Raw genomic sequence first — 27792 nt, 5'->3', positions numbered from 1 at the left:
GAAGTTTGTAGAATAATGTAACCCCAAATGGGATAACATTCTATAGTGAAAAATCTGCTGTGACAGATTACACTGCATTGCATGATCATTTCTTTACCTTATTCAAGAAGAAAAATCCCAAAACATCTACCTTAAAAACAAATTTGAAAAACCTTGAATTTCCCATCCATTTGAGGAACTATCCAAAGCTTCTTTAGTACTTGGCAGGAATTTATTTATGCTGTCCCAAAAGCTTCAGTTTGTATTAAAAACACTTGTTCAGACTACTTTAAACTAGAACATGGTACCAGACAAGGATGACCTCTGTCACCACTACTTTTTGCAATTGCCATTGAACCACTGGCAGTTCAATGTCGAAATGCTTATCAGATAAAGGGGATTATCGGAGAAGTACTTAAACAGAAAATTTCTCTATATGCAGATGATATGGTACTGTATATATCGGACTCACAAAATACTATGCCTGCAGTCCTAACAGCACTTACAAAATTTCAAAAGATTACTGTGCCTGCAGCTGACAGTCATCCCAATTGGGTTCCCCCTATGGATTTGTCACAGACAGTCACCCCAGGGGGTGTTCTCCTCCTTAGAGAATCACTGATGCAGGTTGTATTGGAGCAATGCCATTTGATTAAACTGTCCACGGCAAACCATTGCAAGACATACAGAAAAGTGTACCGACCATTTCCCATTGAGTGCTACTGTGAATCATGGCTCTACGTGATCAAAAGTCAGACAACACATAGTTTAAGAAGCTATGATGTAGATAATTCAGTATGTTTAACTGACATGTATATAATGCGCTGTTCAATTTCAAAATTTTCCTGGTGTGTTTTGAAAGGTGTTGATGCTGAATTTGAATTTGGTATATACTGCATTGCTTACTGTGTGCTTAATTGTTATGTGTTTATTTTAATGTATTCTTATAAAATTAAAGATGGGAAAAAATGAGTATTTAATCATATTCAGGCAGTAATTACACAAATGCATTATCATAATTTTAAAAATATAGTATATTGTACCTATTGGTGATTCTAAATTGGCCCTAGTGTGTGCTTGGTGCGTGAGTGTGTTTGTATGTGTCCTGCGGTGGGTTGGCACCCTGCCCAGGATTGGTTCCTGCCTTGTGCCCTGTGTTGGCTGGGATTGGCTCCAGCAGACCCCCGTGACCCTGTGTTCGGATTCAGAGGGTTGGAAACTGGATGGATGGATGGATGGATATTGTACCTGTTGTGTGACAGGCATCTGTTACTAGGCTATAGCAATGATCTAGTTCTTTCCCTTCTTGAGATGAACAGTCAATTAAATATTTATTCTTAGTAAGCTTAATGTTCATCTTTGTATTGTTAAAATCCATTTAACTGTCATCTGACTTGTTTATTGAAATTCACTATCACAGGAAAGCACAACCTATTCCAGTAAAATCTGTTTCAAGATTGGAAACAACCATCAATTGGCCACTTGTCCATCTGAATCTAGTATAATCTGCATTTCATATAAACTGGGGTTAGATATGCATAACACTAACAACTTATGCTCATGCAGACACATTGATAAAATGAATAACTGTGGAGCCCAAATAATTTAAGCTTCACAATTCCAAGGCCTTTTGCTAGAAGGATTAATAGCACTAACACCTGCAAAGCTAGATCTTCCACAAAATCGTAGAATCATCATTATTATTATTATGATTTTTTATTTCATTCAGCATAACTGTACTGACACACAAAGGAAAGACCTACAGTATGTCTGGTATTTTCACACTGAGGAATGTTAGTCAGGGCAGGTCCACTGCACAGTTGATACAGGCACTATAGTTATGACGCATGAACATCAAAGCAGTCCATGACATGTGCAGTGTATATGACTACCTTGGCTACATTTCCATCCTGAGTGGGCATTGACTGTGTGTCAGTGTGCGGTAATGACATCCCCTTATTGTGAAGGTCATCTAAGTAATAGCTAAGATGAGAGAGATAATATACATTAACACACATGAGACTTTTGAGTGCCTAACACCATAGAGGAGGAACTAAGGGATGCACTGCTTCTTCTCTAACAGTTGCATTACTATTTTCAGGCCCATGGAAGTCCAACCCAAAGATGAATGACATCATTTCCAACATCTCCAGGTGTCATCCTTTCTGGACTCCGTACTAAAAATCATTTGACTACAGAGTTTGAATTGAAAGACTACCATTTTCTTCCTTTTCTACTGATTTTCCTGCCAGGGATATACTTAATGCTATGTGATGCATGAGCTTGAGGACACTGCATTGAACCATTCATCAAACACTGAGGCACCCGGATTAATCATGTGGGAGCTACAAGCCTGCCGTCATATGTTGATAGTAAGCTACGATGCTGATGTCACATACCAGAACTTGCACACACGCCACCCATATTTTTGCTGCTACTGCAACTAGCACACATGTAATGTTCATTTCTGAGGACATGCTCAGAGATCATTTCAAAAGAACGCTGGGAACGTGTGGCAACCATGATGTGTGTGCTTACACTCATGTTTTGTAAGTGAGAAGTATAAATCGACCCTTAGGTGCCCCCAACTCTTCTTGACTTATCCTTTAGAATGTAATTGTGAAAAAGAAGAGGTGGCAGTTATGCTAAAAAGCAAATAAATCATTATTTCTGCCTTTGATATTGTATTTGCAACCACAGCAGAAAACAAGCCAATTTTGAACATAAGAGTTATGAAAACTTTGTCAGGATTTTATATCTCTATTAAGCAGGTGGATACTGGAGTTTTTATTTGTCTTTTCCATTCTTCCCCATAAACAAAAAAATCCTGAAATTTCAGTGACTTGCATGGAACTACTTTCACTTATTTTTTTAACAGTTTAATGATTAAAAGCATGGCTTCCACTCCTATGAACATAAAATATTGTGTTACCCTATATATTGTCTCACTTTCAAAAAAGGAACTAAAATCCTGTGTACACTTTGAAATTAAAAATTGACTTGAAAAAGTACCAGGTAGTCTATTTTCACCACAATTTAACAAAACAAACCAAAAAAAAAACTATAATGTTGCACTTTAGAACTGCGTTGTTCTTGAAGGCTTGGATATACCACTTATATATCATTTTTACGGCAAATGAAAAAGGGTTCCAAAACGTTTGTTAACCTAAGAATGTTGCAGTCAAGCACTTTAACCCTATGCTTCACAGAACTGACTGACAAGATCACACTAAAGGAGTATTGACAAGGATGAGGTTAATAAAACTGCCCTGAAAAAGATATAACAGGCCTGAACACCATGGTATTCTTTAAAATAATAATCCCCTAAAGGTCAAAATAATATATTTTCACACCCTACATTTGTACTACCGATTTTAGCTTTACTTTAGCATCTCTCATTTCTACTTTCACAATGGAAAGACTGTGGTGGGCTGGTGCCCTGCCCGGGGTTTGTTTCCTGCCTTGCGCCCTGTGTTGGCTGGGGTTGGCTCCAGCATACCCCACGTGACCCTGTAGTTAGGATGTAGTGGGTTGGATAATGGATGGATGGATGGACAATGGACAGATAGATTTTTCCAGAAAAAAATGGCATTGGATATTGGGAACAATAGAAAGATTCCAGTTCTGAAGAATTTCCCCAATGAACATATTGATGTCAGGTTAAAATAAAAATATTCTAATTTTTCCAAAAATGTATCCATCAATCCAGTACTAAACACACTTAATCTGCTTCAGGGAGACACGAGAAAGAAGTTTTATTGCAGTTGCAGTAAACAGTGTGGACTACCAGAGAGCACCAGCCACGCAAACACCCAGCTCGATAGACACAGACACAAGTGCCATAAAGGAGAAGGCTTTTATTCCCTGGGAAACAATTTCCAGTCATTTCCCACTAGCATCAATCACAATACAGGCCAGAAATACTGCACATTTTCTTCTCTCTCTTCACCTCAACTCCTTCACAGGCAACCTTCATCCCTCTTCCTCTTGACTCTGGCTCATCTGTGTAAAGCAGCTGACTCCTTTTTAAGCCACACCTGGGAGCACTCCAGGTGGCTCATTAGGGAGGTCTGGAATTGCTCCAAGTGTGGCTGAAGTCCAAAGTAGGGTTTTATAGCTCCCACAGCTCCCCCTGGCGGCATCCATGGAAACCAAAATGGCTGTGCCGACAAATAAAAATTCCCATACAGCCCTGTCGGAATCTGAAGTGCCATTGTAATCCAGGGAGACTGCCAAGTAGCAGGTTGGGGAAGATAGCACACTTTAAAAGCCATCTATCCCTGTCCTTCTTTTAAGGAGGCGTCCTGGCCAGGGTAAAGATGCTAGCCATCCCTTTACAACAGAGACAAGCAACCCACCCTAGATAGGGTGTGGGTTCATCACAAGACACTTTCTCATATGCATACACTTGCACATTTCTAGGTTTTCTAGAATTTATAGGCGCAGCCAGGGGATTGAGGGGGTCCGGTTTATTGGACTCAGGATTGGGTCACTGCTTTTTGCAGATGATGTTGTCCTATTTGCTTCATCAGGCCATGATCTTCAGCTCTCTCTGGATCGGTTCGCAGCTTAGTGTGAAGCGGCTGGGATGGGAATCAGCAACTCTCAGCCGGAAAAGGGTTGAGTGCCCTCTCAGGGTTGGGAGCGAGATCCTGCCCCAAGTGGAGGAGTTCAAATATCTTGGGGTCTTGTTCACAAGTGAGAGAAGAATGGAGCGTTAGATCGACAGGCGGATCGGTGCGGTGTTCGCAGTGATGTGGGCTCTGCATTGGTCTGTCGTGGTGAAAAAGGAGCTGAGCCATAAGGCAAAGCTCTCAATTTACCAGTTGATCTACGTTCCTCACCTATGGGTAGTGACCGAAAGAACGAGATCGTGAATACAAGCGGCTGAAATGAGTTTCCTCCGCAGGGTGTCTAGGCTTTCCCTTAAAGATAGGGTGAGAAGCTCAGTCATCTGGGTGGGGCTCAGAGTAGAGCCGCTGCTCCTCTGCATTGAGAGGAGTCAGATGAGGTGGCTCGGGCATCTGATCAGAATGCCTCCTGGACGCCTCCCTGGTGAGGAGTTCCGGGCACATCTAACCGGCAGGAGGCCCCAGGGAAGACCCAGGACACACTGGAGGGACTATGTCTCCCGGCTGGATTGGGAACGCCTCGGAATTCCCCCGGAAGAGCTAAAAGAAGTGGCCAGGGAGAGGGAAGTCTGTGCATCTCTGCTCAAGCTGCTGCCCCCATGACCCGATCTCAGATAAGCGGAAGAGGATGGATGGATGGATGGATGGATGGATACACTTGCACAGACACAAGCAAATAATTTAGGGTCACTAATTAACCTCAGAAATAGAGGTTAGGGTTGTAGGAAGAGATGCGAGTACATAGGGAGAATGTGTAAATTCCACAAATGCATTCTCAACTAGACCTCTGCAACTGTGATATAGCGGCACTAATCAAAGTGCTCTTGTGCTGTTCTGTTGTGAAATGAAACAGTGAAATCTTGCTGGATACTCTATAAGGGTTGCAGTGATGCATTTTGTTTTTTCACATTTCAGAATGAACTAAAAAATAGTGTCACTTGATCTTTTTTCCCTAAACCATAATAATGAATTTAAAGGATTTACTGGAATTTCCTGTGATATTATTTGTGATATGTTTGCTTTGTAAGCCAGAAAAAAAGAATGAACATACTGTATACATTACAGATTAATTTTGCACCATATGAGAGAGAAACTATGAATCTCCTTCTCTAGTTCCAGAAGCAATGGAGTCACAATACAGGGAGGCCATGGATGATTCACAAATTTATTAAATGTTTTTTACATTATGTTATGTATAAGTTGGGAATGTAACATTACTGACAGACAAACAGCTAACATTAAACACAGCTGTGATTTTACTGTACATCATTACTGTAAAAGAGGAATATCCTCTATCCATGAAGACAGAAGCCTCACAGTACTTCCGCGCTGATTAAAGACTTGGGATTCTCCATCTGACCCAGAAGTGCTAGCAAGTCACGTGGGAGGTAGAGTAGGAGCACTTCTGGGTCAAGAACTATATAAGGGACTGGTGGAGACCCAGCAAGCGAGCCGGAGTCGGGAGGGAGAAGATGGAGCTTGTGTGAAAGGAGTGGAGGCGGCTGAAGAGAAGCACAAAGGACTGTTCTTGTGGATTGTGCACGGCATTGTGTGTAGTTGAGAAATTAAAATAAATAGTGCATGTTTTGGACATCATGAGCCTCAGTGTCTGTCTGTGTCTGGGCTGGCCCTTCACACTATCTACAAATATTCAAGACAGCTTTACATTGGCGTCCTTCAAAAATATAACCATTGTCATAATCTTAATAAAATGTGTACTCTCTACTGTCAAACTGCAATTTTTTTTTCTTCATGCATAAACCACTCAGCATAAGGATAAACTGCATTATTCTCCTAGTGCTGTTTCTATTTCATTAATTAATTTTATTTATATAGCACCTTTCATCATTATGTAAGGATTTTGTATTGGGTTCTACCCCTGGTTTTTTAAGGCGCTAGTTAAGAAACTCTGCTTGGCCATATTTACACCTAGGCATTTACATTTTCAGCTATTTCATTTTACATGTATCACTCCTGGATGAGCCATCTACACAACCCATGTTCAGTAAGTTTTATTGTACCATAAAGAATGGGAAATCCAAATATTTTTAAGCCAAGTGGTACAAACAGTTTATCCTTTTAGAGTATGATATACAGAAGGATGCCATGGGTCTTATTATTTTATTGGAGTCCAAAGTCTTTCAGATTTTTAACCTTGCTACAAGGTTTCAATAGAAACTTGGATTTTATTTTTCATTTTTTGAAAGCTTTTTCTCTAATATACACACATACAATACAAAAAAAGGATCCACATACAAAGCCAAATAAATAAAGAAACCTTTGTTGCTTTTACTCACATTTTGCCCTAAACTTTGTCAATCACTCTACAATTCAGTAGGTTTTCCATTGACCCTTCTAATTACATGCCAGATCTCAGTGGAAAGATAAAATAGAGTGCTAGAGGTCTACTGACTAAAACTGCCAGTCACTTTTAAATTAATTTGAGTTTGTTTGATCTGTCCTCATGGCTAGATTATAAAAAAGGATGGATATAACTCTAGGGATTAACTTGTTAATATTAGTTAACAAGCTACTTGGCCTTTTCGCTTAGATGCAAACATTATTAGACCGCAAAAGATTGTGGCTTTGGGAAAACGCAGACTGAGAGAGGAAACCTTTTCTCACAAATCAATGACACCCTGCTGCTAAAGAATGAGTTTTTAGATAGCAAATACAACACACACTTCCAATAGGTTATTTCTTTTACCTGAACATGATGGACAGCACTGACCAGGCCGAATAACAGGGCTGGCGCAAGCAGGCACTGGACAGGAGATAAGGGCACACATTTCACGACCACTGTAGCAGTAGCACTCCCGGCAGCCATCGTGCCAGCTCTCACCGCTTTCATGCCGACGGCCATCGACTGATAGACATGCATTCGTTTTCACAGGAGGGAGCACAGACGTTGGTATATCTGTGAAGAAGGGAAATAAAAATTAAATATGGGGTACTGATATTTGAGCAACCATAAATAATTTTTGCTACTAAATAAATCAAAGGCTACATTAATTTAGTCAAATGTTTTGGGCACTTTTTAAAATAAAATTAAGTAAAATAAAGAGTAAAAAATAATTTTCAAAAAATACAAAATTGCTGAATGAAAAGTAGAAAATAACAAACTTGATCTAATGCATTCATAATTTAAATTGTACTTATACCAATTAACTCAATCAATTTGAGTTTTATGTAACACCTTTTAAAGTTAGCACATTTCAAAACAACTATATAAAGATATATTCAAAGTTGTGCTGTCTGGCTAATTAAAAAAGACAAGTGAGAACTGAACAACTTAAAGAAAACAAAAAATAAAGATAAAGGTACAAGTTCATGTAAGTAAGAGGTGCTAAAGTTAGCATAGAGCAGATAGTAAGTAGCAGAGCAAAAAAATATTTAATAACAGAAGATGACATTTACTACTGTTGGAAATTGATACATGCTTTTTCCCTTCAGGCAACATAAATCTAATTTACCATTACTGACATTTCTACTGCATTTAGCTTCTTTGAGCAAAGTACAAAAGAAAACTAGATGTCTAAGCTCAATCTGTACATACCTCTGCACTTGCAGATAAGACATCCATGGCTATCCTGCTCAAAACCCATTGGGCAATCCTTATCACATGGCCACTCAGGGCACTTCTTGCAACGACAGATATCACAGCCATGCTTGTTTTTCCTGTATGGTTCAGAAGATAATAAAATGATTAAAACATAGAAATACACCATGCAGTAATGATAAGTTTAATACATTAATAAAATAAATGTAGTGATATACTGTACAGGCCCACATCAAAATCTATTCTCTACTTAGTAAATGTGGAAATGATAAACTGCTTACTTAATGCTTGCAGAAAATATTTCATCACTGGTAGACAGAGAGAGAGTGAGAGAGAGAAAAGTGCTGCTTAGATTAAAAAGGCTGAAATCAAACTAATCACTTGGATCAGATAACATTTACCCTAGGATGCTTAAGGAGGTTAATGAGTACATATATAACTCCTTGACAATTTTTTAAATCAATGCACTCTGCAGAGGTTTCTACAGATTGGAAACTGGTAATAAATATTATCCAGTTACATTTAATGGTGATTATAGTCCAGTTAAGCTTAAAATACATCACAGGTAAATTAGTGAAAGCAATTATTTTAGAAAAGATCAAGAATTATATGGCAAGAACACATGTATAAGTGTGAAAGTGAATATAGTATTTCACTAATATGGTGGAATTCTATATTAAATCATATGATCAGAGGGTTGCAGCATCTTACTTTTCAGAAAGCATGTGAAAAGGTACTGCATAAGAGACTTTTGATCAACACTAAAAGAGGTGAGATTTCAAGGAGAAGTGTAAAGATGGGTGTAAATTTGTCTTAAACACAGGAAGCAAAGGGTTATGATACAAGATACCTTTTCTGAAAAAGGTGATGTTATAAGATATATCCATCAGTAACACACTGGCTAGACCCAGAAACAATATACCTTATAGGGGCTCGGAGAGGGGTGTCTTCCTCTTCACTTATGACTCTGTGTCCCATTTTCCTTTTTTTAGTGAATGTCCTTTGTACATAGTTGATTCCTTTTTTCCTCCAATAAATATTAAACCTCGAAAACGTAAAGCCCCTCAGGGACCAGTTCCTAATTATTTTAATTTTGTGTTAATGTGTTCATACATTAAAAGTAGTCACTACATGAGCCAAAGGTGTTTTTCAGTGAAGTCCAAAATCAGAATAATACAGTGGCAAATGCAAGTAAATGATGTATGCTAACATATTGCGGAATCACTCTCTCATGCTTCTACCTAACAAAGCTATTGCTAGTATTATTTTTATTTTAATGCAGCTCTCAAACCTTTATGTACAAAATATATCATACCTAACAGAAAAATACAAATTTGCAGCATATACTAAAGGTTTAGTATCAATAAAAGATATGAAAACTTCAAACATTAATTCATACTCTATTTATGAGAACAGTATACTTGGTACTTCCTGTGTTTAGAAAGCATTTTTAAAATAGGGCTGTAAATTCTTGTTACAATGACTTATATCTTTATATCGTCAATGTTATGAAACCTCTATAAATATTCACATTAGCTGATTTAATTTATTCATGGCAGCAACATTAGTACACAGCTATGTCTTTGTAGGTACAATACCCTTTAACTCTGCTTTTAAAGACTGAAGTACCTTAACAAAAAAAGCAAATAAATTCACTACTGAATGTATGACATTTTCACACCCACTTCTGCTTAATAAACAAACCACTCGTAATTATCCAGAATTTCTAAATGCACATTATCCTGATATAGTACGTCTAACAGTTATTTTACTTTGTACAAAAGATGATTTATGAAAAGACTGACAGTTATTGTATGTCTGTAAGGAAAAAAAAGCAAGTGTAGATTTGAAAACAAAGAAAAAATCTATCCACTACCACAACATGCTATACTATTGTATACAAAGTTCACAGTAACCAGTTCAAAGTCAACCATCATTATAACAATGGCAAGGGACAAGATCTAAACCTAGTTACTGTGAGATATATACTGTATATACTTTCAAATTTCAATTTTATCCTCATTAAAGAGCCTTCTAGTCTTCTTAATATGAAAAGTAGCATATGGAATAAAGACTGATTTGATTGATCTAAGTCTATTCAACTTTTTAACTTCACCCTTCACTGCTGCTGTATATACACAAAAAGATTTAAAGCATTTTTTTTACTTAATAATAGATCCCAGGATATAGAGCCTATGATATGGATTTATTGCTTTTGACTTCATGCATCCATAAAAAATGAGCACAGGAGATTTATCTCACTCTTGGACTATAAGGATAAAAACATTATGATGATAGAGCATGCAGTAGTTGTTATTTCAACAGTTGGATCAATAGTGTTATTCAACAGCTTGTACTTATTTAAACCTTTAATTATTAAAGAAATGCCAATTTAAAATTGACAAGCATTGTCAAATTAATTTAAATAATTATTTACAGATAACCAATTTATTAATTAATTTCACACATATATGGACAAACTCAAACCATGACACTTGCCCATCACAGGACAATCTCATGTATAAAATTACATTTTGTAAATTCAATTAGCCAGTTAACCTAAACGGCAGTGGGTAGCCATGCTAACAAGAGGAGACAACTGTATACAAACTCTACCCAAAAAATGACTAAACATTCCTATAGTTGTAATGAAATAGAGACAACCACTGTGTCACTGTACTGCCAGTTTGCAGTTTATCACAATTTAACATGAACATAATATTGACAGTAAATGTATCCACTACAGTGTAGTGTCCTTCGGTCACACTGACTGCCATAATTCTGCTTTACTGTCAACATGCAAGTCTCAGAATACTATTATGTGAAGTTTTCAACTCTGGAAACCTTCAGAGAAATTAAAACAATATTAAATATATTTGTTTTTCGTAGTCTTTTGGTTACTTCTGCATTACTGACTTATTTAAACATCGTAACTGTTCTACTGTTCTTCCCAAATGTATGCAACTCATATTATTAGGGTGACCCATAGTCAGTTCAAATTTAGACCAATTTCCATATGTGAATTTACCCATTAGATATAAAACAATGCAGCAAGTTTACAAATGCATTTGAATAACCTGACCAAAATGTTAATAATGTGAAATAGATAGATAGATAGATAGATAGATAGATAGATAGATAGATAGATAGATAGATAGATAGATAGATAGATAGATAGATAGATAGATAGATAGATACATAGATAGATAGATAGATAGATAGAACTTTTTTGTCCCATTGGAACATTTAAGTTTTACAAATGGAGGAAGTACTAGGGTGTTGTAACGTGTTAGCCATTATGAATGCAGAGAGAAGCCAAGCAAAATGACACCTTTTATTGGCTAACTAAAATGATTACAATATGCAAGCTTTCAAGGCAACTCAGGCCCCTTCTTCAGGCAAGATGTAATACAGAAACTGGAGTTCCCTGTGTTTATATACACACACTAGAACAAGAAACAACATTGGTAAATCTTTAAACGAAAAATCTTAAATGTAAAAAATTAATAAATTCCTTCAGGCTAAGATTAATTTAACAAGAAAGAGAAGAACAATGTATAGTGAAGATCTTTGGATAAGGTAACTGTCCAACAAAGTCCTTTGAAGTCTGTGATGAGTTTTTCAAAACAATATGGATCTGTAGACAGGTTATCTGTGTCAGTCTGAGAGATGCAAACAATCCTCATATCTCGCCATAAAACTCCTGCCTTTATTCAAACCATGTTGTAATGTATTAAATTTTAACATGAGTTTAACTTCCCATTCTTTTCTCTCTTGCTATGTTTTGAAGTTGCCCATAAGCACTGTGACTTTAAAGTCCCTCTCACAGTGTGTGTATATAATAATAATTCATTACATTTATATACTGTAGCGCTTTTCTCAGTACTCAAAGCGCTATCCACACAGGGAGGAACCGAAGTGAACCCACAATCTTCCACAGTCTCCTTACTGCAAACACAGGAAACTCCAGTTTCTGTATTACATTTTGCCTGAAGAAGGGGCCTGAGTTGCCCAAAGCTTGCATATTGTAATCTGTTTAGTTAGCCAATAAAAGGTGTCATTTTGCTTGGCTTTTCTCTATAAATGGAGGAATATATACATTTTTTAAAAATAAGAATTTGTAGAAACAAACAATAACTTCACAATAATCAATACAATGTTAAAACTAATAATAATAGTAAGCCTTATAACATCACAAACCGCAATAGATTTGAGCAGGACACTTGTGGACGGTGGTGTTTTGTAACCTACAAAGCAGGAGGCTCCATCTTTATTTGGTCATGTCCCAATCCTGTGCTGAGGGGGAGTTTATGATGTGACTTATATACATACTCCCTCGAGCATGAGCCTTTTCTTTAAGGGTTTGGCACTGGTTTAAAATCAGTGAACATTTCCTTTTAAACTAAAATAACAAAAAGGATCATAGACATGAGCATCAATCTGCACATCCATGAATGTAATAGTCAATTTCAAAATCATTCACAATTTGAAAGTCCACCATTAATTTTGAATGTGTGACTAATTGTGGAGTAGCCCGTCATTTCTGAAAGCAGCAAATGGATACATTCACAAACATAGCCATACAACTGCATTTCAATGCAAGGAGTAGAAGCAAAAAATAAAACTGCAAAACATATCAAATAATGAAAGTTATCAACAAGGTACCTTTAATGTACACAAAAATATGGTTTTACAAAAAAAAAAATTGCACACTGGTAAATGTGGACCTGGATGATTCAAAAACAATTTCAACAGTAATGTACAAACTTAAATTATATTAAAGCACTTTTAAACTCCAATTATTACTCGTTTTACAAACATTAAGAAATAACAAAAAGCCAGTTTTTAAAATTAAAATAAAGCATAATGAAAAGGAAATCATTTTCTTTTGCCATCAACAGTGCATTTTTGTTTCTCGCAGCCCTGCTGACGGTAGTCTTCCCAATGACAAACATAATATGCTATTACAGTATAGATTAAGGGTCTGAGAGGGACATTAACACTATATTTTTTTTTCAAATGCAAACAAAATCAATTGACTAAATATTCGTAATTATTATAATGTGTCACACACATGCGCTTGGGTTCATCTAATGGCAATTCTGCTCCAGGTCGAGGGTTGGTGCTATCGCCTAATGCCTCTCCTCTCCTTTCCCCTCCAGACCTGATGATCAGTAAAAGGAAGACAACTGGTTCTGGTCACCTGAGCCTGCCTCTTCCACCTTGTCTACCACTTAACCAGATGCACCGCCATCTTGCCTCAGTCTAATTACACGTGTCGCGTCTGGAAAGATGTTATGAATGACAGTGAAACCTGTGTTTATTATTTCATTCTCAGCTATATGGGGTTTGCCTAAAAGTGCCTTAAACTTTTGTGCCTTGTTTGTGCTTCATTTACAAACCTTACAAGATTTTAAATACAATTTCACAACATTAAGCCAAACATCCATTTTCCATAGCTGCACTCTGACTTTCAAGGTTGTAACAGCTGAAAACTATGCTGCATGTCATGGGCGAGCATAAAGCTGGCACCAGCTATGGACAGGGGTGCCAAGCCATTGCAGGACACAGATTTGTACACCGTCACATTTGCTCATATTGGCCAATCTGAAGTCGTCACATAACCTAAAACACGTGACTATGAAGAAAAACCCACACAGATGTAATTGGAGTTACAGTTTCAGGGTTCAAAACCTGCTTCCTAATCGAAGAATGTATGCCCGCCCATGACATGCAGCATAGTTTTCAGCTATTACAACCTTGAAAGTCAGAGTGCAGCTATGGAAAATGGATGTTTGGCTTAATGTTGTGAAATTGTATTTAAAATCTTGTAAGGTTTGTAAATGAAGCACAAACAAGGCACAAAGGTTTAAGGCACTTTTAGGCAAACCCCATATAGCTGAGAATGAAATAATAAACACAGGTTTCACTGCCATTTGAATAACATCTTTCCAGATGCGACACGTGTAATTAGACTGAGGCAAGATGGCGGTGCATCTGGTTAAGTGGTAGACAAGGTGGAAGAGGCAGGCTCAGGTGACCAGAACCAGTTGTCTTCCTTTTACTGATCATCAGGTCTGGAGGGGAAAGGAGAGGAGAGGCATTAGGCGGTAGCACCAACCCTCGACCTGGAGCAGAACTGCCATTAGATGAACCCAAGCGCATGTGTGTGACACATTATAATAATTACGAATATTTAGTCAATTGATTTTGTTTGCATTTGAAAAAAAAATATAGTGTTAATGTCCCTCTCATACCCTTAATCTATACTGTAATAGCATATTATGTTTGTCATATAAGAGTTAACGAAACATTTTTTTTTTCCATTCCAGTACTGGTTAACATTGAGTTAGGAGATTGGCTAAAAACAATCCTGTAGTGACTGTGGCCCTCCAAGAGTGGGATTGCACTTCTTTGCCGCAAAGAAACCACAAACTATACATCATTACAGGGTTATGGGAAGCTTGAGTCACTCCTGGTGCCAGATGATCTCATGGCATACTCACTATGATACGTTTTGATTTGCCATTTAACCTAGAATGGATGTCTTTTGGATTTGGGACCCACGCAGACACAGGGAGAGCTGCACCAACAGTAACTTGGCTGGGAATCCAACCTAGATTGCTGGTGATGTGACAGGATTACAAACAACCTTGATAATATCTTGCCTATTAATAACCTTTTGTCCAATATTCGATCTTATTGGATTGATGCCGATTTTATTCATTGACTCAGATAATTATACTCATAAAATTTAACTGATGAAAAACAAGCAAAAGATGCTCTTAAATCTTAGCAAATATGCAAGGCACATCTGTTTTATGACATTTGTAACCAACATAAAAGCAATCAAAATCTTTCACAGTTCATAAGGTCTAAATAATCAAGCAAACTCACATAATTCCGAAAGGGCATTCCTTATCACAGACCACAGGCTTGCACTTCTTTGGGCGAGGACGACACTGGCAAATTTCACAGCCATGGGCATCTATGTGAAATCCAAAAGGGCACTTCAGCGCACAGCCGGATATCAGACCTCTGCAAAGTTTTTCTCCTTATTGGATGAAAAAAAAAGAAACATGTTATTATGGAAAACTGGGGAAAGCACTCTGTAAACATATATGTGCCTAAAATATAACTTTTCAGTAGCAGTCACTCACACTCTCCTTCTTTTCAGGTTTTATTGGCTCCTCATTAAAACTCATGAAATCAATATTTAAAATTATATTCTGCAAACTCATGAGCAACTCTGTTGTTCATCAATATGAGTTATAGAGAGTAATGAAAACCTATCAAAGTATGTGAAAGCACAGAAGCAACACATATAGAATGGTAACGCCTTTAGACTGCTAACCTTCAATAAATTATTAGGAGGGGCTATCACTGACTGTTTTATAGAAAACAAAAAAAACCTTTGAATATATTCATATAAACAAAAGTGCAGTACAAGGGAATTAGGTTTAGTTTGGGTAAATGTGACATGAATTTAATTCTGTAAAGGAAAAGCCTAACCAGCAAAGAAACCAATGAGCACTGAAACAAAATGCTACTGTATTTTTGTGATCGTCTTGAAAGGGACATGGAAAGATGTGGGATTTGTATGTTCATTTACTGTAGCAAACCGAATGTTTGTGTGGAGTTTGTATTACCCCATGACTAAATGTTTTTATTCTTTGTTTCTCCTTCCAGAATATAAGGCTAAAATAATGCTACTGTATATATGCGCATTTGCATAAATGCAAGTTACAGTTAAAGATAGACACAGATTTGCAAACTGCACAGCAAAGATAACAACTTTATCAGTGCAAAATGATGTGCCAGGTTGGTACACCTGTCTTAAAATCTTCATCAGATGTTATTTAAAAGATGACAGTTGGTTTTTGCCTGTGGAAAGTACAGAGAAAAGGATGAAAATGCTGAATGTGTTCCAGATGAGGAAAAAAAAAAACCAAAACCGTCAATGTATGTCACGGATGGTGCATCACAAATGATTTGTACAGTCTGGTGAACCCTTTATTAAAACTTTAATATTCTTTAAAAACAATGGAGAAATATAGTAAAAGGTGTTAAAAGTATGGCACGTATCAATGAATAAACAATGTGCATCAAGTCAGACTGACTACAACACACACAAAAAAAAATCAAAAGATACTCCCTCAAACAAGGGAAGAAATTAGACAGGACTGAAGATAAAGTTTTTGTACATGTTTATTACCACCATAACCTGAGTGTAGACATGTTCTGCCTTCTTCTGAATTACACTTATATCCTATTTAACAGACTCACAATTGTACAATTGCTCTATCGCTGTTTTTATTTACTGTACATAGTTGAAACCACATGCATGGGTGTGTGAAGAGTTTTTTTTTTTACATAAACAAAGATCTTCAAAGAGGACTTCAAAGCAATGGACCCTGAAATTGCAAAACATAACATGACATTCTCAAATTACTTCATTTTATCCCAGCAGCACCTGCTACAAGGTAGGTATTAGCTATGGAGTGCAAGCCAGTCCATTTTACAGACAAACTTGAAATCATGAATTAGCTTAAATGCATCTCTTTAGGGAAAAACTGGAGGAAAACCTATTCAGGCAGAATGTGCACACTCCACATGGTCCTTCTGGTGACATAAATATAGTAAAACCCACTTTAATCAATGCATTGATCCCTGATAGAATGCTGTGGAGAGTTTTTGCAGGCTCTTCCACCAGTATCGGGCACAAAGCTGGAGCTAATTGTGGACAGGATGCCACTTCATTGTAAGACATAGTCACAAAGTTACCCACACAACACAACAAACCAATTTAGAATCTATTAACGTAACACACATTTAGGGGTGTGAGAGAGGAAAAAAACATTACCAGGAGAAAGAACGTGCAAACTCTACATGCACCATAACCTGGAATGGGAAATCAGTGCAGGGCTCTGGAACTATGAGGCAGCAGCACTACCCATTATAATGACATCCATTTGAAAAATTAAGCAGGTCAATCTTACAAATTAATGGGTACCAAAGAATTATGAGTGGTTAAGGATTCTACTTTTACAGTGGCCATTGAGATAACAGAATTATACACCAGAAAAACTTAACAGTAAATTATTATAATTTCTGTAAATTAATCCTTTTGTGATCTGCAACACTTACAGCTTCCTAATGACCAGTTTTGCATTGTTGTATGTATGTTGATAGCAGTAATAAAAATGAAGTCCAGTCTTTTACTCCCCTTACTGAATGCAACAATGAAATGTAAAGGTGTGTAGATTTTTTATACTACATATTTTGTGAATATCTGATAACTATTGAGTTTTGAGATTCAGAATGTATTGTTTACTTACACTTTGGAAAGGTTCTTGTCGACACAGCTGTACAGATTTTATGTAGGCTTGCCTATTTATATTCACTCAGACAACCTCATAAAGTACTAAAAGCTTAGACAATTCACAATTGCTGGATAGCGCTGCTTCCAGATAAATGCAAAAAAATAAAAGACATTTTACAGTATTTTATAGTTTAACACACAGCACATACACCAGTTTCTTATGCTGTGTGCTGTATACTGCTGCAATGCATTCTAGTGATTAATGACTATGAAACAATTCCAGCATTCTTTAGCTCAGAAGCAGCCCTTCACTGCTTTATTCCATGATTATTTTTGGTTCTTTGAGAGAATTAAAAGAAATTCTGGTTATGATTTGAAAATAATGTTTTGTTATTGCAGATATTAATATTTTTAGCACGATGATAACTTTTTTCAGAATAATAACTGTTTTCTGAGCACATATGACTAGAAGAACATCATTTAAAATGTACATTCTTTTATCACCTGACATGTGTCTTCACCTAGAAATAACTTTAAGCGGTTTATGGTTATTAAAATTTTTTTGGCCTTCATTTATTCCTCACTTGCCCAAAGTGTTGCTCTGAAATTTGTCTGGCAATGTTTCAGTACTTTTACTGGCTGATCAAAACTTCAAGTAGACAAGAGGGGGATAGGAAGTCGGAAGCATTCAGCCATTCGTGGGAGTGAAGCGCAATAGGTCAGGTATGACATGTTTCATCTCCTTGTGTCTTGTGATTTTATTTATATTTCAGGCTGGTTCATTTCAAAATAACTTTTGCATGGTTCTGCAATACGTGTCATCAATTTCATTAATTCAGAAAATGTGGTGTTATTTTGGAAAAACTAGAGCTTCTGTTTTGCAAAACCACAGGCTAATTCATATTACACTCTAAAACAAAGAACTGTACCATATCTACAACTTTTTTACTTTTAGACCAGGATATGTTGAATTGGGGCTCAGGGGATTCTAGCAAGACAAACATATTTTTGCTTTATAGCTTTTTATAACATACGATAAAAAAAAATGTTAACTATGCCATTAAGTACTGCGTCACGCCTCAAACTTTGATCACCCTAAGGCAACATGACCGATATATACTGTACAGTGTTACAAATTTCATATAAAATTGTTCTGTTTGTTTGAAATCTACTCTTATTTCTTTTTGTTTTAAAATCAGTTTTCTTTAATTAGTGAACGAAGCTCTAATCAGGGCTTTCGAGAAACTGAATGAGGAGTCTGAATGTCTGGGCTTGCAAGTGTTCTGGATAAAAACCAAGATCCAGGCCTTTAATGACCTCTTAGGCACAGCTATCAGCGGAGTGTCTGCGGAGAGAGGGTTGACCTTGTCGAGAGGTTTACTTAACATTCGTGTCTCTGGTGACTCTTCCTATTAAGTAAGTAGCTGAATTAGAAGAGCTTGGGGGGTCATGAGGTCACTGGAAAAGGATGTGGTGTGTGGTGCTTCCGATATCTTTGCAAAAGGACAAAGGTCAAAATTCTTAGAGTCCTGGTGCTCTCTGTTTTGCTGTATGGTTTTGAGACATGGACATTATCCAGTGACGTGAGATGAAAACTAGACAATCTACTGTGTCTCTTCTGAGAATCCTTGGGTACTGCTGGTTTGACTTTGGGTTGATTGAGCGGTTGTTCATGGAGTCCCAAATGAGGCACATTACCTGCATTGTGAGGCAGTACCAGTTATGGTACTACGGCCATGTTGCATGTTCATTGTTGAGGACCCGAGTGGCTGGACCAGACCAAGGGGAAGCCCACGCAACACCTGACTGCGGCAGATAGATGGTCATTTCCAGAGAGTGGGACTGGACCATTTGTCTTCCTGGGAGGTTGCCAACCAGGATCCTGAACTGTTTCATTGTGTGGTGGGTGCAGCAGCATGCAGTATCTGTGCATGCTCCCCAATCTGTCCTGACCTAACCTGACCTGTTGGTCTTTAATGCAACTGTGTCCCTCCAAATGTCCATTCCTTCCACCCACTTAACCCAATTATATAATCTCATTGAGTATTTAACAATATGTGCTCCCCTCCAACTTGTTAACACTTAATTTGGGTCTCCTCTTAAATCGGCTATGTCTCCTGAGGACTGGCACTAATGTAGACTATTTGCAGAATTGTACTTACACGTATTCCTGCACAATGTTCACACAGGTTTTGTCTCACAGAGTTACGCCAAATAAACCACAGCATTTTGCTGTAATTCAACCTCAATTGATTACTGCACTAATAGACATTTTGCATTACAATGGGCATATTTTTAAGGATTACAACCGTCAAAAGTTTGGTCATGCTTATCTGAAACTAAAACCTCAATTTTCAGATTCATTTATTTTCTTTTAATGACCTGAACCTTTAATTCGGTGAGTCTGGTAGTTCTTCTCCCTAGATTTTCAAACCGTAACTACCTTGTTATGATAAATGCACCAATATTCTGAAGAGAAGACACTGGCAACATTTAGTTCTTCCCAGGAACAGTTCAATTAGTTTAGCAAGGGGGATACACATTTCTCATTTATCTCAATAGAGAATTCATATTAAATTGCAAATTACTCAAGGGTTACAAAAAGAAGTTAAACCCACTCAATCAGGCACTTCTTCCAATCAGGATGAACCTTGTTTTATCCATATGCTTCCAAGCACCTTAAACTTGCAGTGTAATGTGGGACTAACAAAATAGGTATCATATAAAGTTAGTGAGAAGGTCTCTTCCACTTGCTGACTTAAGAGGCACAACTGATCAAATTCCATTCTAATTTGAGCGTTTCAGTTCTGTGTGGATCACCCTAACATACAACTGTTAAAGTTGCCATCAAAATGTGTATAGGCATGACATGGCAGAAGCTAACAAGAAAACTTTGTTGACAAATGCTATTGTTTTTTATTTTCAGGGGATAAATGATCTGTTTGATTTCTGTGTTCACAAAGAGCAAAAACATCAGCTGTATTAATGGATGTTTTTATCTAAGTCTGTTTAGCGCTTCACTTTTTTTTAGCTCTGTTTTCTTTTTGATTTCTTAATTGTTCTTTATTGTAAGAAAATAGCCATGCCTGTCTATGCAAGAAGAAGGAAATCTTTATGGATTCAACCATGAAATTTAAGCCATTTTTGTATTTTATTTCTTTAATTGTCTAGAACCCCATTCTGTTTCAAATGATACTTGCACCATGCTGCTGTTTTCATTCAGGTGATTTTTTTGTGCCACCAGAAAAAGGATTTCTATTTTTGTAATGTAGTTACATAGGATGGGAGTTCCTTGAAGCATGATAAGTGGCACCAAGATGGCCCTCTATTCACTGTTATTCATTGGAATGGAGAGGCAACCTAGGGTTTTCAATTACACACACAAGTGACTGTGACAGTGTGGGTCGGCTCCACGTTATCGGATCCCACCGGGAGCCTCTTGAGCCAGACACCTACAATAGTCAAGACAGGGTGAGCCAGGGAAATGAGGACATTCACACAAGACAAGGGGAAGGTGTAAAAAGTGCTTTAGCTGTTTTATGAAAAACCATCAAAACCAAATGAACAGTGTTCAAAACAGTGCAGTGTATCAAAAGAAATTAATTAAATAAATAATCCAATAAATGAAGTGAAACTGAAGGTTAAAAGCAATCAAATAAATAAATCCAATAAAAGTGAGGTTAGAACTCTCAGGTAGAAATCCATTCTTTAAAATCAAGTCTCTGTACTTCCTTTTATCCTAGCCTCTCCTCCCCTTATCCTGAACAGACCTTGCAGGAGGACAGAACGCCAAACTTACAGGCACAGCAATTCTTCCACGGGTCCGGGTCCCTGCCACTCCATGACTACAACATGGCTTCCAATTCTGGTCCTAGGCTTGGGTCTGCAAAGGCCATGGTGCTCACTCTGCAGCTCCCAGTTTGAGCCTCGCCGACTCCCATTGACTTCCCAGACTTCTGTGGAGAGTCGCATGCACCACCTGGTCACTCTAGCTCCCTAAATCTCTCAGCTGGAGTGATTCTCTACAACAGCCTCCTGGGCGTTGGCCACCTGCTCCCTTGAGGGGCTCTCCTCACAGCTATCTAGCTTCGCTCTTGCTCGTTCTGTCACTTGTCCCTGTTTCTCTCCTTTCCTTTTAACCTCTATTCATTTTATGTGCTGGGGAGTGCTTACAGGTGTGAATGCCTGATTGCTGCTCTGGGCTGATAATGAGACAATCAGACTGCCTGCACATGCCAACAAGGCAAGGCACAGATGGCTGACTGCCTCACAGCAACCCAGAGATGAGCTGTCTTCTCAGCAGATCGCCCGGACCTACTCCACTCCCCAGTATGAGCACGTTCATTATTTACTTATTCAAAAATGGGCTCCTGCTTCTTAAGCCGTGGACCTGAGGCATGTAGCCTTACTGTGCAATTAGCAGGTTTAAGGCGGAAGGTATGTGGAAGGGCAGGTCCATTAATAATCAGGAGCCCCTTTTGCATAAATAATCATTTACACTTGCATCTTCGGATGGAGCGTGGTAGTGTGGCAGCAGCAGTTCCAGCGTGGGATGTGTGGGTGCGGACGACCCTGCACTTTGTGAATACATGCAGGAGCACCTGCGACCCTAATTAGTGCTGGAGCTGTGATTGCCGCAACTGCACTTTATAAGGGAAGCACAAGTGTTAAAAAGGGGAGACAAAAAAAAGACAAAACACAAATTTTGCCATGAGAAAAACATTGGAGAAGAGCGGTAGGACGAGCCAGCCAGTCAGTAAGTGTGGGAAAAGCAGCACAGCAGATGTCACCGTATTGGAGCGAAGGATCTGCACTCTACGGGTGGATCGTTCCCACTGATTTGTTGTTGAGGAGTGGGTGCGATCAAGGTGGCGTCCTCCTCATGGATCCAAGGTACACTGAGGGAGAAGGAAGACGGGAGGACAACCAACCCCCGAGCGGTCTGACTTAACCACTCGAGGCAGCTACTATGGGGGTTGGGAGGTGAGGACCACAGCTGCTAGTTGTCTCCGACAGCTGAGTGAGCAGTGGGGGAGCTGGGGAGATGAAGAGGGTGTTGTGCTGGAATCATCTGTTGGAGCAGATGTCTGTTGGTTTTACTCTTGTTTTAGTATTGATTTTAACTTCACGGACTGACAATGATTTTTAGGATTATGTATTTATTGAAAAAAGCACTATACTTTAATTTGGACACTGTTTGTTGACTTGTTTTAAATAAAAGCACTGAGCACCTGTTACACCTACCTCTTGTTTTGTGAGCATCCTTATCTGTCGGCTCATCTGGTTACATTATCAATGGTGTTGGGTTCAAGAGGCTCCCAAAAACAGAAGTGGGAGCATGGGGCTGACTTGCACAGGTCACAGTGACATTAAAAATGGAAGAAGGATTTAGCATTTCTGATACATATGATATTAAAAAATGAAAAGCAGAGTGTTGTTATCCTCACGTTAATAAACCACTCTTTACAAGAATATAATTAATAAAAGGTGGAATACCAAGGATAAAATAACTTCACCATTTCTAATCAACATTGTAATCAACATTCAATTCACAGATAATGTTTAATTTATACTCTTTACTTATGGCTGTGTAGTCCACACACTGCCATTGGCATAACACACAAAACAAAAAATCTGCTGCTTAAATGAGCAGGATTCTAAAATAGGCATATTAGGCCATTACATAGTATAGTAAACTTGTATTTTAGTAAAGCAGATTCATTTCAGTACTTTATATTGTAAAGTTATTAACTAAAAAACGTTTAATAAATAAAGATTCATAAACCCATTACAAGTATTCTTTTCGTCTTTAAAGTTTCAGTGGCGGTTCTCCTAATGGCCACATGCATATAATATTCTACTTTCAATTTCTCATTTCTTTATAGACAACAGGAAATTACATTGAATCCCTAAAGAAGATTGAAGTCAAACTACACTCGGCTGAGAAGTGGAAAAGGAAAACTTCTTACATATCCCTAGGCAGTCCCTGCATGACTGGCAATCGTAGGATTCAAATGTACAGCCTTGTGAGGCGGAAGATCAACACAGTGGTGCACCAGTGTTTTAAGCCACTGATCTAGCTTTTAAAGAAAATCCCCATGGAACAGAAAGCTTGCTTGCTGATGCAAAAATTTTTCAAGGTGCATTTATATGAATATGAAAAAAAGCCAATTTGATTGTCATCACTTGAAGCAAATATGCTTGTTTTTCTGTGGAGCACATTTCTGAAAATTAACATTTCAATGCAGGTAAGGTTAATTGAAAATAAAAAAAAATATAGAAACACAAACTGGCATGACATAATGTAGATTTACTAATTGTACCTACAGCAAAATCACAATTTGCCAAGATGTTTGATTGTCTGCCTATTATTAGTAACAGGATTTTCATAAGATGTCTCTTGAGCATTTCTATCTAACAATAAAAATCACATTAACTAGCTCTGAGGAGGAAAGGTCGTAATATTCTCTTTTGCATAAAATGATTCTTTTTAGCATCATAGTTACTGTCCTTTAAAGTACAGATTTTCAGATACTGTATGTTTTCATTTCCATTTTTCCCGTATCAAATAAAAGTTAGTACAGCAGGTAAAGTAGTAAGTCTGTGCCACTTAAACAGAACATTTATTTTCATAACGCAAGGCACACAGTTAGCTATTTGAATGTGTCTCACAAGAGATGTGCTTCCGAAAAGTACCAAACAAAATACTGTTAGATTTCTATGCAGATTTCTGTACATTTGTACATAGAAGAGACAATGCCACAAAAACAACTCAAAAGAGGAATTAGCTGATTCAAGTATATAAAAAGAAAAAAATTATGCCAGCCTTGTAGCAAGAAGAGGAGTATAACAATGCCAAACAATATGCCTGTGAGGTAAAACATTTCCAACGTAATACTCACACATCACTGTTGTTGCTAGCCAGGGCAAATATATTAAGATATGTTCAGTAAATAAGGCTTCAGGGCCGGATGTAATCTGCCCCAAGGAGCTGAAAACATGTTCCAGCCAGCTCTGCAGGGTCCTCCAGCACCTGTTCTCCTTTTCCCTGAATTTGCAGAAGGTTCCCCAGCTGTAGAAAACATCCCATGTGGCCAGAGTGCCAAAAAAAGGACATTTCAATGATCCCAATGACTTCAGACCAGTTGCTTTTACTTCATATATCATGAAGACCCATAAGAGGCTGTTAGGCCTATAACAGCTATGGCCCCTGGTCTGCAGTTTGCCTATTAGACATAAAAGTATGGAGAATGCTCTCATCCACATGTTCCACAGACTCTACTCCTACTTGGAACAAGCTGGGACCACAGTCAGAGTAATGTTCTTTTAACACTTTTCTGCCTCATGGACTGGGGGAAAAAGCTCAAGGCTTTGAAATTTGATGCCCCTGCAAACTCCTGGATCATGGACTACCTGACCAACAGACAACAGTTTGTGAGGCTAAGGGACCTTGTGTCTCCATTCCTGTTCACCCTCTATATATCAGACTTCTAGCACATAACAATCACTTTCCTGTGGTGCAGGGAGGGCCATTTGCAACTCAAAATCAGACAAAACAGCTGGTGGCGGTCCCCTGGCACGCTAGGAGGCCTCTTAGACCAGTCAATAATAGCCATATTAGTAATAATAGTAATATTATTTATTTGACAAGAAGGGCCAGAACAGACTGTACTTGCTGAAGAGACTCAGGCCTTTTGATGTATGCAGTAATCTGTTGGAAATGTTCTATCAGTCCATAGTAGCCAGTATGTTGTTCTATGTGGCAGTCTCCTGGGGAAGCACAATGCCTGAACAAACTTATCAGGAAAGTAAGCCTGCTCCATCACAGGGCGAACCCTGGGCACAATGGAAGCTGTTGTGGAAGAGATGATGATGGCAAAATCGGATGCCATCATGAAAAATCCCCTTTATTCTCCCCAGGAGGCACACTCTTGTAGCACTTTTAGCCACCATGGTGTGCTAAGAAGTGGGCATTTTCTGCCCAGTACTGTCAGGCAATATAACGCCTCTACCCAGTTTATTCATTAAGTTTATTTTTATTTATTTGTTTATTTATCAATTGATTGATTGATTGATTGATTGATTGGCTGTACTGTCTCTTCTGTGAGTCTGTATCCTTGTTTTTTATGTTTCTGTTGCTGTATGCGTCAAAATTTCCCCTTTGGATTAATAAAGTTTATCTAATCTAATCTAGTCTAATAAACAACAAAGCAGAAACAAATGTGACATCACATGGCACACCCATGCATAGATAAATTTAGGTGTCACAAATAAAAGGATTTGGAGAAATTTTAGTATCTAAAGAAAATACACACAAACATGAGCGGAACATGAATACTCTGTTCAGTCCATACAGACTGATCATGTTCAAAAACTATAGGGCAGAAATGCATATTAATGTGTCACCAAGACTATCATATTAAAAGGGAGGTGTAAATAGACATACAAACAAATTTGTATTGTGAAGAAAAAAATCAGATTCTTATTGCAAATGTATTAGAAAGGCAGTGCACACTGCTTTCGATAACAATAACAGCAAGAGTCCATTAAAGTATGGTACTGGGAAATAAACAGCTACATCATAAGAGTTACCTATGGTCGGTGCCATCTTTGGGTAATGTTTATTTGTATTATATTACCTGTATGCTGTCTTGGTCTGTGTAATAAAATAAAATAAAACACAATAAAGGGCTTGGGTGGCCTATGTCATTTGTGCATTTCAAACATTATAACAATTGTAAATAATGCTCAGCCTTGTTCACACTAAGCAGAATATATATGTATTTTTGAATCATATATAACATGGGCAAACATTTATCACAAGTGCCAGAGTCTGTTTAAAGTGTGAATGTGCCATTTGTGGAGTCCCAGGCTGCAGCCTATTAACTTATGACCTACGGCTATGAAATACTTCTCTAGAAAACAAACACCATCCACGCCATCAGCTGAGGCTATTGAGTCCCTTCTCTCAGTGGTATCACACATCAAGGCAAGGTAATTTAATTCAAGTTGGCAAACGTGAGAAATAATTAATCTGCCAATCACGCATGTTACAAAAAGGCAGATGTGCTGGATGTAGTTATCCAGCCTAAAGGGTAAGTGATCACTGTATTCAAAATGGCTATTGTTCTGTCAGATCATAAGTCACTTTTAAGTATTAAGGCAATATTTCTGCCGTCACAACCATCTCTGATGAGTCATGCTTATCCATACTATATGTGTCACTTCAATGTATTTCAATTTCATTTGAATATATAAGTCAGTGCTGGTGGAAGCCCATATGGAGCCCTAAGTAAAGTTCAATTCTGAAGACACACAAAAAAAAAGAAGAAAAAAAAAACAAATTGCAAAATAAAACACAATTTCAAAGAAATGAGCAAACTTAGGATGTAAAAAAACCACAGATGCCTTTAATACAACAGACCAAAGTAATGGCAAATTAAACTTGTGCAAAGTGCACAAAAGGTAATGATAGTAATAATGATAATAATAAACACATTAAACAGGTGCTTTGAGGTAAATGCACAATTAAAATATATTAATACAGTATATGAATAAATTTAAGAACATAATTATCTCCAGAACTATGTACATTATATTATTTAAACACAACACAATAATTGCAGAGCTTTCATAACTGTCATTTAACAAAACGTAACGACTGACATGACATTGTCCTAGAAACCCCAGGAAGATGTGTTTGTTGAGAGTGACTCTAGATATTGTAAAAGTGCATCTGATATTATTTAAATGACAGTGTTATTAAATACACCTAAGCAATTGCCCCTACCACTTTTTATTATAATATTAGTTATTCATGTCACTGATTGCAGCTAATAAATGATCAGAAATATAATCACAAGCAAACCCTGGGGCAAATTCCCAGCTGACCAAGCACGACCATGCTCATTAGTAAGCTTATTTAACTTACATTTGTGCTAATGCTGATACTGACGCTGTCCTGCTGCAGCAATAAAACAAACACAATTTACGCAATGACAGAATGTTCATACCTCTGTGGTTAGTTCATTTCTCCACTTCTTCCTTTTTCCTTTTGTCGTACTGAGCACCTGATGGCTTTTGCCTTTCCATTTTGAAACACTGCTTGATAAATCCTCATCCTTTGGTCTTACTTCACTTGCAAAATATTTTTTGGTTAGGGGGCTGGTGATGGATCACACCCAATTAACCCAACAGCATCCTTAACACCTTTCCCATCCTGACACATTGCATAGTTATTCTGTGCTGACCCTACAGAAGGTGCATACGGGCAGTAGGTACAGTAGTTAAACTAAAATTGA

The 27792-nt window shown here is 37.7% G+C and overlaps 1 protein-coding gene across 2 annotated transcripts in view; it reads right to left on the bottom strand.

The window, feature by feature from the left end:
* Positions 1 to 27792, bottom strand: part of crim1 (cysteine rich transmembrane BMP regulator 1 (chordin-like)) — an 852254-nt gene that overhangs the window by 142606 nt on the left and 681856 nt on the right. For both annotated transcript variants that reach the window (XM_039748389.1, XM_039748388.1), the window contains exons 9-11: positions 15067 to 15223; positions 8167 to 8288; positions 7318 to 7527 (exon numbers count right to left, since the gene is read on the bottom strand). In XM_039748389.1, coding sequence (XP_039604323.1) covers positions 7318 to 7527; positions 8167 to 8288; positions 15067 to 15223 — 489 coding nt within the window. The remainder of the gene's footprint in view (positions 1 to 7317; positions 7528 to 8166; positions 8289 to 15066; positions 15224 to 27792) is intronic.

Source organism: Polypterus senegalus, chromosome 3 (assembly GCF_016835505.1).
Source record: "Polypterus senegalus isolate Bchr_013 chromosome 3, ASM1683550v1, whole genome shotgun sequence".
Classification (NCBI taxonomy): domain Eukaryota; kingdom Metazoa; phylum Chordata; class Cladistia; order Polypteriformes; family Polypteridae; genus Polypterus; species Polypterus senegalus.
Note: the sequence above shows the minus strand (reverse complement) of the source record. Positions and strands in the feature narration are given on the sequence as shown.